General features: G+C 44.5%; 2 protein-coding genes across 2 annotated transcripts in view; one reads left to right on the forward strand and one right to left on the reverse strand.

The window, feature by feature from the left end:
* The window catches only part of LOC108935463 (uncharacterized), a 211,051-nt gene extending 199,095 nt beyond the window's left edge, over positions 1-11,956 (forward strand). The window contains exons 6-10 of the mRNA XM_029254840.1: positions 8,821-8,985; positions 9,221-9,544; positions 9,780-10,106; positions 11,271-11,346; positions 11,700-11,956. Of these exons, the coding sequence (XP_029110673.1) occupies positions 8,821-8,985; positions 9,221-9,544; positions 9,780-10,106; positions 11,271-11,346; positions 11,700-11,956 (1,149 nt within the window). The remainder of the gene's footprint in view (positions 1-8,820; positions 8,986-9,220; positions 9,545-9,779; positions 10,107-11,270; positions 11,347-11,699) is intronic.
* A 1,003-nt stretch (positions 11,957-12,959) lies between these two features.
* LOC114911253 (cytochrome P450 2B4-like) lies at positions 12,960-17,927 on the reverse strand. The gene is made up of 9 exons (XM_029254657.1): positions 17,396-17,927; positions 16,631-16,790; positions 16,314-16,466; positions 15,678-15,838; positions 15,136-15,309; positions 14,784-14,925; positions 14,348-14,535; positions 14,037-14,178; positions 12,960-13,716 (listed from the first exon to the last, which is right to left on the reverse strand). The coding sequence occupies exons 1-9, from the start codon at positions 17,585-17,587 to the stop codon at positions 13,526-13,528; spliced, it is 1,503 nt and encodes a 500-aa protein (XP_029110490.1). The 5' UTR covers positions 17,588-17,927; the 3' UTR covers positions 12,960-13,525.
* Positions 17,928-17,970: the final 43 nt, after the last annotated feature.

Raw genomic sequence — 17,970 nt, forward strand, 5'->3', positions numbered from 1 at the left:
AGGGGGAGGTCGTTCCACCACAATGAAGCCAGAATCTAGAACCTCTGTGCTTTATCTTTCGTGTGTTGGACTACCAGGCAAGCAGATGTGCTCCAGGTGGAAAGGAGAGGAAGAGCTGGGTATCATCAGCATAGCAGTGGTATTTGAATCCATTGGAGGCAATGACAGGGCCGAGGGAGGAGGTGTAGATCGAGAAGAGCAGAGCACCCAGTACCAAGCCCTGTGGGACACCAGATGAGAGAGGCAGAGGAGAAGAACAGGAGCCCTGCCAGATCACTTGGTAAGATCTACCAGATAGGTAGGACTCAAACCATCTAAGTGCTGTTCTTTTGGTCCCAATTATTATTATTATTATTAAATTGAGAGGTTCTTCAGAATCTATTTTGTGATTGCTTTTGCATACAGTTATGTCATATATTGTAATAGAAGTGTTAAGAATGGCTCAGAAAGCAGGATATTGCTGGAACTCAGATGCAGAGTTTTATTAGATTTTAGAGTGGGCTTGTGACTTGTGGCTTCAGTGGAGTATGGACACAGGTAAAAAGAGGAGATGCCTTCTGAGGCCAGACCAGATTGGTGAGTACCTCTAGAATGAGGCCATTCCTTTTAGGCTGAGAGTAGTGTGCACTCAGAGATTTCATAGTGTCATACCCCAGATCAGATTCCACCAGCTCAAGCAGGCACACCTACACCAAATCAAGGAGAGGCATTAAACAAGCCCTACCACCCACACCACTCGCAGAATGCCACTGAGACAACTGCTCCTAGATTTTGGAATTTTCCACAGATCAAGAAAACCAAGCTGTGGAAGTATGGTGAATGCAGGAGGGACGGTTGTCTTAAAGAGATTCTGCAACCGGGGAGTTGTGGACTGGTGCTCTTTATACCTGGCTGCACTGATTACGACCAGTTGCTTGTGGTTGTGACATTATTTTCAAAGCAAGACTCCAGAGAACCACTGAAGTCCAGCCACAGAGCCCCAAGGGGTCTATGGACCCGATGTTGCAAATCCCTGATTCAGGCAATGAGTTTTTCTAAAGCAACTTACAATCTCAAGTTTGTATTCTAAGGTATTTACAACTGTTTACCTGTTTATACAAGTGGGCAATATGCACTGAAGCAATTCAGGGTAAGTGTCTTGGCCAAGAACACTTCAGCAGGACCACTACACTGATCATGATGCTAAAGCTGTCAAGTTCAAAGACAATGCATGGAGAAGTAACCCCTGACTCCCTAAACTCATTGCCTTTATTACATATGACTAAATTTCAAGTAAAATTTGGATTAGGTCATGCAATTAAACTACTGAGAAAAACTAAAACTTGGAAAGCCCGAAGTAAGCCAAACATGATTTTTTTAAAAGAAATATTCTGGGTTGTATGCAAAGAATCCAAAAAGAGCAGACTTACAAACACGTTTCTGAGATGATTCATTCAGTTCCATAACTGAAAAGACACGGATGGATGCCTAGAGGACGGACCGCTCAGCGCTCCTCCTCCTCCTCCTCCGTCGCTGTTATGGCGGAGCGCATTCTCTCATACTGCCTGGAGCTCCAACAGACGTGTGCGCAGCGCACTGACCACGTGAACGGCATGCCACTGTACAGACCTCGACTTACTGCATTCCGTAATGTTATTATAGATGGGAACGTTGCCTGTCTTTAAATGTGACGAAAAACTGTCAAAATGTGTTCCAAGGGACGCTAAAAAAAAATAGCGTAGACGTCGTAACAACGGAGGACGGACGGAGGTCGTATTCAGCAATGTCCAGAGCAAGCCTTAACGTGCCCCCCCATATTTCTTTATAACTCCAGAGAGTACTGGCTGTGTGATATATTTTCGGCCCCTACCGACAGACTGTGACGCCACAAAGATTCGTGTATGTTCTGCGGTCGGTGTAGCGTCCGGACGGGAGTCCGACACGGACGCGCGTTGCTATTACGTCCAAACACAGACGAAATATATAATGACTTCACGTGCAGTGTGAGGTTAGACGTGTACGGTGAGTATTGTAAGACACTCGGTGGAAGTGAAACAAGAAACACGAGACCAGGAAACACACACGGTGTTGGAACTACGGTGAACAGTGAAACGCTAATCTGTGAGTCTGACCGCAACCCTGAGACGTGACGAAATACCGGACAGGAACGATGGACCAGGACTGAAGAACAAGAGGCAGGAACTGACGGGACGGGCACTCGGGACTGGAACATGCACACCTAGGAAACAAACTGAGGGAACAAGAGACTACCAATCGCCAACGAAGCACAAGAGAACTGCTGATTAAGAATCCGCGACTAGTTCTGCTCCGCTGGCTCCTTTTATACCTCCATGTCCTACGAGACTGTGAGGTGATAGGTAAGTGTTAGCTAGCGGCACTGAGTGGCGCCGCCTCTGACCAGGAGGGGCAGTGACCCCGTGGGATGTGACAGTACCCCCCCCTCCAGGGGCGGCTCCAGCCGCAGAACGCCGGCGGGTAGGCGGTCGCCCCCGCCGTCGCGGAGCAGGCCGATCTGGATGACACTCATGGAAGTCCTCAATAAGAGCTGGGTCCAAGATGTCCCGTGCTGGTACCCAAGACTGCTCCTCCGGCCCATAGCCCTCCCAGTCGACCAGATAGTACAACGTACCCCGTCTCCGTTTGGAGTCCAGGAGGGCCCTGACGGAGTAGGCAGGAGAACCATCCACATCCAACGGTGGAGGTGGAGAGACTGCTGGGCTCTGCAGGGCGGAAACACAATGGGGCTTGAGGCGCGAAACATGAAACGTGGGACAGATACGATAGTGCGAGGGCAACTGAAGACGGTAAGAAACCGGGTTGATCCTCTTCAGGATCTTGAAGGGGCCGATGAAACGGGGGGCAAGCTTCCTCGAGGGCAAATGCAGTTTGAGATCCTGGGTGGACAACCATACTCTCTGCCCTGGCTGGTACAATACAGTCCTACGCCTTTTGTCGGCCTTCTCCTTTTGGTTGGATACCACCTCCTGGAGACGGACATGTGCGGATTCCCACACCGACTCACTCCTCTTGTACCAGTCGTCCACAGCCGGCAACCCACTGGTCTCCATCGTCCACGGGAACAGCGGAGGCTGGTAACCGAGCACACACTGGAAAGGAGTTAAGTTTGTGGACGAATGGACCAGGGAGTTCTGGGCGTACTCTGCCCAGGGGAGGTATCTGCTCCAATCCGCTTGATTCTGAGCACAGTAACTCCGCAGGTAACGTCCAACCTCCTGGTTGAGGCGTTCCACTTGCCCATTAGACTGTGGATGATAACCAGAGGAGAGGCTGACTGAGACTCCTAAGCGGGCAAAGAAGGCCTTCCAGACCCTTGAGGTGAACTGGGGTCCCCTGTCCGAGACGACATCCTCTGGCAGGCCATACAGCCGGAAGACATGTTGGAACAGCAGTTCCGCGGTCTCCAGGGCTGTAGGTAGACCTTTCAGAGGAATCAGTCGACAGGCCTTGGAAAAGCGATCTATGACGACCAATATGGTGGTGTTTCCATCAGAACACGGAAGATCAGTAAGGAAGTCCACCGCTATATGGGACCATGGACGGTTGGGAATCGGGAGTGGCTCTAAAAGCCCTGCTGGCAGCTGCCGTGGGACCTTGGCCTGGGCACATGTGGTGCAGGCAAGGACGAAGTCTCGTACGTCCTGTCTCATGGATGGCCACCAGAAGCGTTCAGCGAGAAGCTTCAAGGTGCGGTTGACCCCTGGGTGTCCTGTACTTGGACCATCATGGGCCCAGTGTAGGAGCTCGGACCGAACAGTGGACGGGACGTATTCTTTGTCTTGGGGCTGCTCGTTGGGACCGGGTTCTTGACGTTGGGCTGCTTGGATATCGTCCAATAAAGCCCAACGGATAGGAGCCACAAACTGCGTCGGGGACAAGATGGTGTCTGGTGGGGAGAGCTGAGGCGATACCTCGAACAAACGGGACAGGGCATCGGCCTTGCCGTTCTTGGAGCCAGGACGATAGGTCACCGTGAAACGGAACCTGGTGAAGAACATGGCCCACCGCGCCTGTCTGGAATTGAGCCTCTTTGCCTTCTGCAGATACTCCAGGTTCCGGTGATCAGTTAACACTAAGAATGGGTGCGTAGCCCCCTCTAACCAATGTCTCCACTCTTCTAAGGCCATCTTTATGGCTAAGAGCTCCCTGTTTCCTACATCGTAATTCTGTTCAGTAGGCGACATCTTGTGTGAGAAATACGCACATGGATAGAGCTTCAGGGGACTTCCCTGGCGCTGTGAGAGCACTGCCCCTACCCCGGCCTCAGAAGCATCAACTTCCACAATAAAGGGCAGTTTGGGATCAGGGTGCTTCAGGATTGGGGCAGAAGTAAAACGCTTCTTTAGGTCTTCAAAGGCCTGACTCGCCTCAGGAGTCCAGGTCAGGCGCCTAGGGGCTCCTTTTAACAGAGCAGTCAACGGGGCTGCAACGGAACTGAAGTTCCTTATGAAGCGCCTATAGAAATTCGCAAAACCTAGGAACCGTTGCAGGTCCTTTACTGTCTTTGGCTGGGGCCATGACAGAACTGCCGAGACCTTCTGTGGATCCATCGTGACCCCGTTGGGTGTTAGGATGTACCCCAGGAAATCTACAGAGTGCACATGGAACTGGCACTTCTCCCCTTTCACGTACAGCTTATGTGCTGCCAGCTTTTGCAACACCTCCCTGACATGTCCAATATGCTCCTCACGGGACCGAGAAAAGATCAGGATATCATCCAGATACACTAATACTGAGCGATTAATTAGCTCTCTGAGTACTTCATTAACAAAAGCCTGGAATACGGAAGGTGCATTCGCCAGGCCAAAAGGCATGACCAGGTACTCATAATGGCCGAGGGCGGTGCTAAAAGCGGTCTTCCACTCATCCCCTTCCCTAACGCGAATCAGGTTATATGCGCTCCTAAGGTCCAGTTTCGTAAAGATGGTAGCACCGGAAACCTGTTCGAGGGCCGACGTGATAAGAGGCAAGGGGTGCGGGTACTTCACAGTAATGGCATTTAGCCCCCGATAATCAATACAGGGGCGCAAACCCCCGTCCTTTTTCTCAACAAAGAAAAAGCCAGCGGAAGCTGGAGAGGTAGACGGCCGGATGAATCCGGCTTCTAGTGCCTCCGTTATATAAGCCTCCATTGCCTGATGTTCAGGTTGAGAAAGAGGGTATACCCGCCCCCTAGGGGGTGTAGTGCCCGAAAAAAGATCTATAGCACAATCCCAAGGTCTATGAGGAGGCAGTTCTGCAGCCTTGTGTTTGCTAAACACCGCCACTAGATCTGCATACTCCCTTGGAAGCTGCAGGGGCAGATCTGCATTAGGGCTCTCTATGGATGTGGAGTTACAAGACGTCTCCAGGTGTTTGGGACACTGCTGTCCCCAAGACAGCAGTTTCCCCTCACTCCAAGAGATAATAGGGTCATGGGTGCATAACCATGGGTATCCCAAAATAATGGGGTTATCAGGGGACTTAATCAGATAGAACCATATCTGTTCCTTATGGAGTGGCCCTACCTGCATAGTAACGGGCTCTGTGCGCTGCTCTACACGCCCCGACCCGATTGGAGCGCCATCAATAGCTTTAACAGCCAGGGGTTTTGGGCATCGGGCACAGGGCAAGCCCCAGGACGCGGCCATATCATGATCCATGAAATTCCCTGCAGCGCCACTGTCTACCATAGCTTTCGTCTGCTGCTGCTGCAAACCCCAGGATACTGTAACTGGTAATGTCAACAGGGAGGTATGGAGAGATACATCACTCACCAGTAAGTCGGTCCGTTGGGATCCACGGGGTGGCCGCACTGGGCAGGAAACCTGAACGTGATCCGCAGCTCCACAGTAAAAGCACAAGCGTTGCAGAAAACGGCGCCTCCTTTCCTCCTCTGTCACACGCCCGTTACTGAGTCGTATTATTCCCTGTCTGACGCACTGTTCTTCGAGCCCTGCACAGCTGACAAGGTTGCGTGCTTGAGCCGGCTCACTGTCCACAGGGCTGTAGGGCACCTGCTGCCCTGGCGGCGTCGGGGTCCGGCTGGAACCGGAGTTGCTCCGGTAATCCGGCGAGAACTCCTGAGAGAGTGGTCTTGACAATCGGGGGCTGGATGTCTTCTCCACTGGAGACCAGGAACGCACCTGAAAACTCTTGGTGCTGGGGAAGAACTGTCTCTCTGTCTTTCTGTCTGGGCTAGGGGGTGACTCAGGAGAGTAGGGCCCTGGGAACAGAGAGGCTGGACTGGAGATTGAGTATTCTGTGTAATTCTGGTTCTCACCTCTGCTACCTTGCAAAGCCTCCTGGAAGGGAACGGACAGCTGCTCAGTAGCGCTGATCCCATTGGTCTGCACAGGGCTCGTGGGCTCCGCGCGAGGACCCGAGGAAGCATAAAGACGATCAAAAGACATGTCCGCCAATCATCATGCGTTTGCGAACTGGTCGGATCGGCGCCCCGCCCACCGTGACTGAGGAGTCGTGTCAACCGCTCCAACTGATCTGTGAGGCGGCTAGCGGCGTTTGTGCAAACCAGGAGTTGTTCTTGGTTCGCCTCTGTCAGATCCGCCAGCTCACGCCATTCCGCTGAAGTCATACTAGCAGGCGGATTCTTCTGTAGCGTCCGGACGGGAGTCCGACACGGACGCGCGTTGCTATTACGTCCAAACACAGACGAAATATATAATGACTTCACGTGCAGTGTGAGGTTAGACGTGTACGGTGAGTATTGTAAGACACTCGGTGGAAGTGAAACAAGAAACACGAGACCAGGAAACACACACGGTGTTGGAACTACGGTGAACAGTGAAACGCTAATCTGTGAGTCTGACCGCAACCCTGAGACGTGACGAAATACCGGACAGGAACGATGGACCAGGACTGAAGAACAAGAGGCAGGAACTGACGGGACGGGCACTCGGGACTGGAACATGCACACCTAGGAAACAAACTGAGGGAACAAGAGACTACCAATCGCCAACGAAGCACAAGAGAACTGCTGATTAAGAATCCGCGACTAGTTCTGCTCCGCTGGCTCCTTTTATACCTCCATGTCCTACGAGACTGTGAGGTGATAGGTAAGTGTTAGCTAGCGGCACTGAGTGGCGCCGCCTCTGACCAGGAGGGGCAGTGACCCCGTGGGATGTGACAGTCGGACGTCTCCTAGACCGTCACCGTGGCGTGTTTGTGAGGAAATGAAAGTGAAAGTGGGAGTTAGCGCTCACTCCGCGCCATGCCTTCCCAACTGGCTTGTAGCGAGGTAAGCATAACGTGGAATATGTGTATTAATATTGCTGTAGCTGTGGCTAAGTCTTGCATTACAATGTAACAGGTGATAAAAAAAATCACTCGTGGATAAACTAATAAATTTATCAGCTCATAAGAACATCATTGCTGTTGGAACACCAAGGTTTTTGTTGAGTGAAACTGTCATTTTATAATTATTATATATTATATTACAACCTAAAAGCAGGGATAAAATATGTGTACAATATTTAACTTTGTACCCAAAATGCAGGGCAATGCATTTACTGCACACTGGGATACCTGTGAGATTTTGTAATTTACATCTATTAACTGTGCAGTTACGTCTGTGTTAGGTAAAACGGGGTACAATGTAACACAAAATTTCATCACCTATAAGTCCCTGAAATATTTGTGTTTTCACTGAGGTTACAAAAATGTGTTTTCCTGTGACAAGATTGCATTGCTTATAAATCACAAACACAAACTCATCAACGAGCCAAATACCTGTGCATCTGAAGGATTCAATGATTTTGTCAGGCATCATTGCACAAGGTTAAGCAGTTCCAACAATGCCAAGGATGTCATAGATTGACATGCTCTTGCAAGGGTTTTCTCTTGCATGAGCCCGCTGACTGACAAAAGTTTTGAAAGGGCCGTTACTGACAAGATCAGGGGGTTGCAGCTTGTGTGAACAGTGACAGGAATGATGAGGAGAGTGATGTGATTCTAATCCTGACATCAGTACCTGGAATGTACAAATGGGAGATGTGGTTGTCCAAAATTAGAAGAATGGGTTTGGCTGGTGATGGTCATGTGTTGTTGGAAAAGTGTTTCAAGTAAGCCAGAAAGTCATCTTTGATCCAGCTAGAACCATTGGAATATCGATCCTGGGGGTGCACCCAAAACAAAATGGTTTTTGAAGGTCTGGGAAAAATTAAAAATGGAGGGATGTGGTTCCCCATGGCATTGATGGCACACACCAGTGTGACGAGAATTTTCAGGTAACACAATCCGTCCAACAGCTCGTGTTCTTTTTTTGGAGAGAATTTGATCTTGACAGGGTACTGTGCTTATACCTGTTTCATCAAGATTATATATTGAGTCAGGTGCAAGGTCCGTTGGGTTTGAGGAGTTCATTGAAATTTCTGAAGAACTGCTGTACAGCTAGTTTGGAAGGCAGCATTTTTTTATTCACCGGGTCAAAGTTCTTTTTTCCCCCTGTTTACTTGGAATTTCTTCACTGCCCTCTGCCCTTTTCACACATGGTAGAAATAGTCATTGTGCATGTACTCAGGGTTGTTTAGCGATGAGGGCACATTGTCCTTGACCCAGTAAGTCGCTGTGTCTTTGTTCCTCATGCTACTTTGTACCCCACTTTACACTAATCATCTTGAAATTATTTCTTTTTGGGGGAAAAAGTCTAAGGTGCACAAGGAGATTCTACAGCTGTTATCTCAACACCCTTCTGGACTGAAGGTATCTGACTTCACTGCAGCCTATCGGAAAAAGTACTGTAAAGATCTAGTCCTCTCCAGACATGGATTCAATAAGCTGACAGGTCTTTTCAACGCCATGAAGGATTTTGTGGATATTCTGGAGTTAAATGGAGATCAATTTGTCAAGATTAAGTCGAAGCACATTCTCCAAGACCAGGTCTCAGCATCCTGTCACTATGAGGACCCACGGCATTCACGAGAAGACTCCCCGGTTACCGCTCTGTCTTGCCAGCACAGCTCACTCTTGGTGAGAAAGACTGCTGAACTCCTAATATCTACTAATATATACTTGGAATTCCTTCACTTCCTTCTGCCCTTTTCACAGATGGTAGAAATAGTCATTGTGCATGTACTCAGGGTTGTTTAGCGATGAGGGCACATTGTCCTTGCTCCAATAAGTTGCTGTGTCTTTGTGCCTCGTGTTACTTTGTTCCCTACTTTACCCTACTCATCTTGAAATTATTTCTTTTTTGGGGAAAAAGTCTAAGGTGCACGAGGAGATTCTACAGCTGTTGTCTCAACATCCTTCTGGACTGAAGGTATCTGACTTCACTGCAGCCTATCGGAGAAAGTACTGTGAAGATCTAGTCCTCTCCAGACATGGATTCAATAAGCTGACAGGTCTTTTCAAAGCCATGGAGGATTATGTGGATATTCTGGAGTTAAATGGAGATCAATTTGTCAAGATTAAGTCGAAGCACATTCTCCAAGACCAGGTCTCAGCATCCTGTCACTATGAGGACCCACGGCATTCACGAGAAGACTCCCCGGTTACCGCTCTGTCTTGCCAGCACAGCTCACTCTTGGTGAGAAAGACTGCTGAACTCCTAATATCTACTAATATATACTTGGAATTCCTTCACTTCCTTCTGCCCTTTTCACAGATGGTAGAAATAGTCATTGTGCATGTACTCAGGGTTGTTTAGCGATGAGGGCACATTGTCCTTGCTCCAATAAGTTGCTGTGTCTTTGTGCCTCGTGTTACTTTGTTCCCTACTTTACCCTACTCATCTTGAAATTATTTCTTTTTTGGGGAAAAAGTCTAAGGTGCACGAGGAGATTCTACAGCTGTTGTCTCAACATCCTTCTGGACTGAAGGTATCTGACTTCACTGCAGCCTATCGGAGAAAGTACTGTGAAGATCTAGTCCTCTCCAGACATGGATTCAATAAGCTGACAGGTCTTTTCAAAGCCATGGAGGATTATGTGGATATTCTGGAGTTAAATGGAGATCAATTTGTCAAGATTAAGTCGAAGCACATTCTCCTCCAAGACCAGGTCTCAGTATCCTGTCACTATGAGGGCCCACGGCATTCACGAGAAGACTCCCCAGTCACCCCTCTGTCTTGCCAGCACGGCACACTCTTGGTGAGAAAGACTGCTGAACTCCTATTATCAGCCTTATAGATAGTTTCTTTTTTTTAGGTCATTTGGTATATAGTGCTCCTTGAAAGTGTGTGAACTCTATATGGATGGTGATTGTTCATGTATAAAATATAGAAATAAACTGAAAAAATCTAAACCTTAAATCTTTAAATAAAGTTATAAAATGAATAAATGATTATTAGTTACACACCTGATTCTACTTACCTACTTGGTTTAACCAATGCAACTTGGGGTGCACTTATTCTTGCACCTCCACTACTTCTGTTTTTCTATATGATTTCCACTAATCCTACATATGGAATTGCTAATTACACACCTCTTATGTGAGATGAGAAAAACTGATCCTGAATAAATAACCGTTTTATGGTTATTCAAAAACTAAGGCACACAAGGGGTTCACATACTTTCGGGCAGCACTGTATACCTTTTTCATAGTATAACATTCCTGTTAAAGTCAGCCTTTTACTGTCTGCAAATTCATTTGAATTGCTTTATTTTCTCTTTAATGTTCTATTTTGTTTCTTTGCATTATTGGCCAATCTAAAATATAAACATTGAGCATCTGCATATGTTTTGTTTGTGAGAGTTTTAAGTCTGTGGTACATTAAAGCTACAAAAGAGCTGAACAAGGTCAAGTAGAAAGCCACACAGTATTACAGCATAATTAATGAAGGCAAACTGCCTTATTATGTTGCATTATGATAAGTAATGTTAGCTGTGGAAATAAATGCGTCCATTTTAATTTGGTGATATTTTAGCATCAGTGGGTTTCAATTTTGGTGCTCAAGAATTCATAACTTCTTACCATTGACACTAATGGTAATTACATCTTCAAATTATGAAAATTCTTCTTACAAAGGGTTTTTCAGGCACAGATTACCATGTATAGCTTTATTTGTGGTTTTTATAGCTCTATCCTGTGAATAAGTGGAAGAATAGTTGTATTTCATAGCTTTTATGGATTGTAGCTTAGCGGTAAAAGAGACTTGGGAATTACATAGAAATTGAGTTATGGAAAGATGTCAAGTCCCCATTGTTTCATAAGTTGAAGAGCAAGTGTAATTAGCTAATAGAATTTGTTTTTTTCATAAAGTGACTATAATGGTTTTACCATAGACCATAATATATACTTCTTTATTCCCACAGATGTCAGAGGAAAACCACAATAGTGCCACCAGAAAGTCCTTCAGGCATGATCAAGATCAAAGTCAGCAACGATCAGGTATGGGTAGGCTGATTATGTGAATTACTTTACTGCATACATGCTTACAAAATTTAACCAATTGATTTTAATGTATCAAAACACCCATGTTATAGTTATCACAACATGTGTACCTGACACGTGGAAGTTTTCTCACATGGTTTTCTTTTCTACTGGTCTCTTTTCCTCTGTCTTCAAGATGCTGTTTAAGCCACTATTATGCAACCGTATGTTCAATAACTTGAGTTCGATATTGAACAGTTAAGATTTCTGGTGTTTTATAAATTATTTTCTTTATCTGCATTACAGTGAACTGTTTCAAAGAAGATTTTACTCTGCCACATTTTCTGTTTGTATGTTGGAATCTGTGCTAGGAAGTCCAGTGCCTGTACAGACAGACCCTATGAAAGAGCTGAAGGCTTCCCTTCAGGCGCTCATGAAAAAACATCCGCAAGGTGTACCACTGACAGCTGTTCGAAGATCCTGCCCCACCCTTTATCACCCTGCACTACTGAATAATTATGCATCTGTGAAGCATCTCCTGGCCTCTCTTACTGATGTGGTACAACTGCAGGGTATTGGTGTTCAGACCCTTGTTCATCCAGCAGCTGTTAGGACAAAATCACATTGATGCATATTCTACATGCACTATGCTTATTTTTTTCCTCAGACTCTTACAATAATTATAGCTTTCAACATTTAACCAAATAGTAATTACAATGGAAATTATAATGCAACATAGAACAGTGAAGATAATTTGGAGGCTTATCATAGACAAGCTGTGTGATAATTTTTCAGTTCATTCTAGCACAGTATAATACTTGGCAAAATAAAATGAAAGGAAGGTACAAATTCTGATAATACTTGTGTTACAAATAATTATTTTATTATTTTTATTTTTTATAGAAGGGGCGTGGTGGTGCAGTGGCGCAGTGGGTTGGACCACAGTCCTGCTCTCTGGTGGGTCTGGGGTTTGAGTCCCGCTTGGGGTGCCTTGCGGCGGACTGGTGTCCTGTCCTGGGTGTGTCCCCTCTGGCCTTTGCCCTGTGTTACCAGGTAGGCTCCGGTTCTCCGTGACCCTGTATGGGACAAGTGGTTCTGAAAGTGTGTGTGTGTGTGTGTGTGTGTGTGTGTGTTTTTTATAGAGCGCTGTTCTCACATAGTGACACAGAGCATTTTAACACAGGCATACAGCAAGAAAAATTGATACAAACAAGACAGTCAACTAACGGCTACCATAATGAAGAACTTATTATAGAGCTACAAGTATACCTACTGGCCACCGGGGAAAGGAACAAAAACTCCCAACTGAAGGTTGAGGGAGGAAAAAAACCTCTGGGGGTCCACGGGCCAGTGGTTGCCCACCCCTCTTGGGCATTCTAGAAAGTAACAATTTGTAAGCCAGCATTTAACAAGTAATTGTAATGTTGGTAAATGGCATCTTGGATACCCAGCTTGGCATGGAACGTCTCGATAATAATGCATATATTGTTTTTGTCCGCCCGTCCTGGGTGTGTCCCCTCCCCCTCTGGCCTTGCGCCCTATGTTGCTGGGTTAGGCTCTGGCTCGCTGCAACCCCACTCGGGACAAGCGGTTTCAGTCAATGTGTGTGTGTGTGTGTGCGTGTGTGTGTGTGTGCGTGTGTGTGTGTGTGCGTGTGTATGTGTTTTTGTCCAGAGTACATAATTACAACTTCTGTAGTAAATACAACTGCAGCGTGTCATGCTAGAACAATGGAAACTGGGGCGAAGGTGAGTAGGACCCAATCGCGGGTTCTGTTTATTAACAAACAAAGCCAAGGAGCAAGATGAAGAGCAGTAATCGGGGACAGGCGAGGGTCAGGCGCTGAGCGTTCAGGGTTTCTTGGAGCAGACAAGGGCGTAAACGACGAGACAACGCAAAGGTCGGTAGCCAGGAGATCAGGAACTTCGAAGGGACAGGAATCGTTGGACACACGGGAGTAGCGGTTGCTCAAGTGAGGTTCCGCAAGCAGGCGTGGAATCCCGGTCCTTTTATCCCGTGCCGCCTTGATGAGATGCAGGTGCGGGTAAGGTGCGCGTGACACAGCGTTTTTAGATTGGCTATTGCTTTTTGTTATAGTCATAGTGCCTAACCTTGAAAATATATTTAGGGAAAGATGGAATAATATAGAATGTGACTTGGACAAACTGTTGAAACTCAGTGTGTTGGAAAGGATCCCTCACTTTTTGCAGTCACGACTATGGCAGAGTATCATAAAGGGTCGTGGACCTCTGACAATACCAAAGATCCCATCCCTGTCATACGAGTCAACACCGGGAGGCCAGATGAACTTGAGGTGCTGTATTAGTGAGACGAAGAAGATGAAAAGCTCCATTCTGGCCAGCTGCTCCCCCAAACACACTCTGGGTCCTGAAACAAGACCGGAGCACCAAGAACAAGCTTAATTCAATTTAATGCTTCTTTATGTATTACACACACCAATGTGCTTAAGACAGCTAGCAACAATAAAGTAGACTTTTAAACTTAAAAATCAGAACTGAAGAGAGGTATACAGCACAAAGAAATTTTAGAGGAGCAAAACAGGGAAGCCAGACTTGAGACACTATACACCCACCTGCAATAACCTAATGTAGTCTATACCCTACACTAAATAAAAAACAATAATAAAATGTAATTTAACAAGTTCCATTGTCAGAATGAAGAACAGAATAGTAGAAAGCATGTTTCACCCAAAGAGAAGGCCAGAAATGCTTCATGTCTGAAGAATTTTCCTTCGTCATTGAGGAAGTTTCCCGGGTTAAATTCATAAGGAAACTTCCAGTGATCTTTGTCAGTTAAAATGGCTGTCATGTTAACAAAGACCTGTGTTCCCTGTGAGAGAAAAAACACACTTTAACAAACAAAAAAGCTACCATAAGCTCTGCCTGTGTCCAAGAAACCTGATACAGCAAAATGTCATAAACAGATTTTTAACAAGAGTGCCTTCCAGTTATTAATACCGACATCTAGTCCTAACATGGCGCTACCATTTGCTCCTTACTTCGGCCAGATGATAACCCCTCAACTGAGTGTCTTTGGTGACTGAGTGTACTACTCCCAGGGGTACGATGTTGGCAAACCTCTGTATCTCATGGACAGTGGCATGAACATAGTGCATGTTGGCTCTGTCATCCATGGTTGGCAAACGATCGTAGCCAAGCACTTGAACAATCTCCTGATGGCATTTCTCTAATGTTGGAAATATACAAGAAGCTATCAGAAAGCTTCATATACTTTGTTACATTTACATTTACATTTATTTAGCAGACTGTTTTCCCCAAAGCAATGGTACAATTACTATTAACTAGTATTTAGCGGACACCTTTGCCTTCAGGGGACTTTTTTCCACCTTTAACACTATGTGTGCTATGCATGCAGAAACACCACATGACACCACATACATCAGTGTAATGTGTTGGTGTAAGATCATAGAGAACCTTGAATATCTGGGTGCTCCATCATGAAAATTAGACCCCATCGTAACGTGGTGGCTGTAGTATCTGTTCCCGCAAAGAAGAGGTCAGCCACAGTCATAATCATATTCTCCTCAGAAAAAGTTGACTCTGGATTGGATTTTTGCTGTTCAGGTCAGAAAAGAAAAGAGAAGAAGCTCTATAAACAGACAGGACATAGGTTGACTTCAGTTTTCATAAAATTAGAAAACTTTTTCCGTGTTGCCTGTAGAATCATCGAATACACATAATTAAGACTGTGAAGATATTTATTTTACATTTTTCACTGCCAAAGTCCCTAACGTCTTTCTTAACTTAAACAGGTATATTCTCTTACAGCTTCAATTTCTACAAGGTATGTATCAATGAAGTCTCTGAGGTTCTCTCTGTCTAAGGTGCTTTTATGCTCCTTCACAGCCTCCTCAAAAAAAGCTAGCAGCTTGTTGGCATTTCTCTTGATATTCTGCTGGGGTCCAGGGAGATACTTGATGAATGGCAAGAAATTCGTAATCTGACAGGGAAAAAGCGAGCTTGTGTTATAACATGTTGTCAGAAAGCTAGCCATTTGTACCACAGATAAAGGAATAAATACATAAATATTACACAGGCAAGAAAAATATAAATATTTAGGGAAGGTTCATAAAAGAACTTTTATAAATTACATAAAACGTGAAGTATAAACTGCAAAACTTTCATCTTATTAATTTTTTTTCTTCTATATCCAGCAGAAATTTCTATCCCAAATATTAAACATTTTTGCATTAGTTTACAAAAGGTATAAAATGATGAGCAATTGTATAAGAAACATATAACAAAGTGCTTTGATATACTACTAAAGAAGAATGAAGGTCACAGATGTAAAAACAATATAAATTGTACCTGACCAACAGGAGAACCTGCCAATATGAAATTTCTGTTTGTAATTTCCAGGAAGTAGCCAAAACGCTTGTTGTCATAATCAAAACGGTTGCCGAAGACAATGGAGCAGATGATGTTAGCGACAGCATTTTGAAGACAATGTTGAGGATCAAAGCTCTTACCTTTACATATAGAACAATGAGTTAGTGTCTGATAGATTATCATTCAGTACTCTACCCACTTGATCCATTAACATGAAAGAAATAAATGGCAGTGAAGCAGCAGAAAGTCATTCAGAATGTCTCCAGTACACGATGCAGCAAAACTGAAATACATCTCAGCACAGCTTTTAAAAATTTCAAGTTCAGTATACATGCATTGCAGTTAATAGAAACAATTTGTTCTGACTGGCTGAACAGCATTGCAATACAATTTTAACATCTGAAATCCAAACATGAGAAAGATGTACCCAAGCAAAACCAAGTACTGCAGCTTTGTTCCCTAAACCTATTGCCTATTTTTATATGCAGCTTTTATAGCTCTGCTTAAAACACTAATAAGCTTACTTAATGAGAACAAAGGAGGCGTCACTACACATCATTGTTTACACTTTTATTCCCTTTTCTTGACACTACATTTTGCTATCATACTTTTTACCTTTATGTTTCTCCAGCTCCTCTATCAAGTATCTGGCTTCTTCAGAAACACGCTCTTCCAAAGATTTTTTGCCCAAACCAAAATTGCGTAAAGTTTGTAAAGCAAATCTCCTTTGTTGCCTCCATGAAGTACCATAAGGAACAGTCACAATACCTGTTTATAGTAAGAAAACAATAATTGCTTGTTGTTAAATTACACATTTTACTTAGACAATATGCAATTTAAAAGTTTAAAAAGTCAACAGCCAGTGCTGTCAACTGTCAGGACAGTAGTGTCCAAGGGCAGGGGAAAAATACAAAGAATATATTGGTATTTACCCTTTCCATTGGTAACCCAATCGATAACAGGTATATAAGGCCTTCCAGAAAATTCAGAAGCATTATGAACCAAAGCTTCCTTCACAACATCGATGGTGTTCAGCACTATGGATGGTTCCCGACCAAAATGAAAGGAACTGATTTCTCCATACTCTTTGATCTATCGTAGAACAGAAAACCAACATTTTTTTTCACAAAATGACTACTGTTTTACTTTTTTACACAGTTGTACAGTAGTTGGTTGGACAGGACTCATTTGTAACGTTGCACACATAACAATAAACTTTTTATTGAAGAGAGCAAAAAATACTATAGAAAGACAAAGTCATGATTTGTGTAAAGGTTTTTTACCAGAAAGTAGAAACAATGGTATAAGTAACATAAATGTAAATTAGTGTAAAGCTCTTGAATAGAGAGTACTCAATCCTGTTTGAGAGATATCTTGGATTATGCTGTAAATGTAAGAAAAATTTGATTTTTGGATTTGGCATATATATATATACAGAGAACTGTATCAGATGTAACATTCAGACTGCATCATAACACACAAAGAAGGCTGTAGGAATGAAGTTTAAAATGTATTATTTCAGTAACTTGGTGAATAATATAAAAATATACAATAAACAAAATATTATATACAGATAGATAGATACTGTATATATATGTTTTTATGCACGGCACAAGGTCAGAGCCACATACAGGTAGAGATCAATATGTCCACACACATAGATTAATATTTAACACAGGTCCTTTACGTCATTTTACCTTATTGATGAACTTCATTGGTGCTTTAATTATCTGAGGCAGATTTCCCACAAAGGGGAATGGCTTTGGCCCAGGTGGCAACTTGTTTTGGAAAAATCTTATCCTGAACATCTCTGAGAAGAACAGGAACAGCAGGCCAAAGAAAACAACTGAGCCCAAATTACTCCAATCCAGCAGTCTGACGATCTCCATTGTTATGTTTTCTGCAAGGCGAACGTGAATTTTAGTGACCTCCCCGTCTGTCCGCGATCCCTGACTGCTGGGCCTCTCTTCGGCGACAGAATCCGGGGAAAGGGAAATGCTCTGACAGGGAATGTGTGTGGTTGCATAAGATTGACTTTCTTTATATGGAGAAACAGGGAGGGGAAAAAACTCTGCCTTTGACCTGTACACATTCTTATGGTGGGTGTTTCTACGAGCAAGTCTGTTACCTGAGCTCCAGTAAAATGTGATATAGCTTTCCCAAGTAACCAAACTAATCCAATACAGCCTGTTTAGGCTGATTTTTGTCACATTTAGCAACTTCAATACAAGCAGCTTTTTCTATTTTTTAAATGTTAGAGGGTTTATGGATT

This window comes from Scleropages formosus, chromosome 9 (assembly GCF_900964775.1).
Source record: "Scleropages formosus chromosome 9, fSclFor1.1, whole genome shotgun sequence".
NCBI classification, from domain to species: Eukaryota; Metazoa; Chordata; class Actinopteri; order Osteoglossiformes; family Osteoglossidae; genus Scleropages; species Scleropages formosus.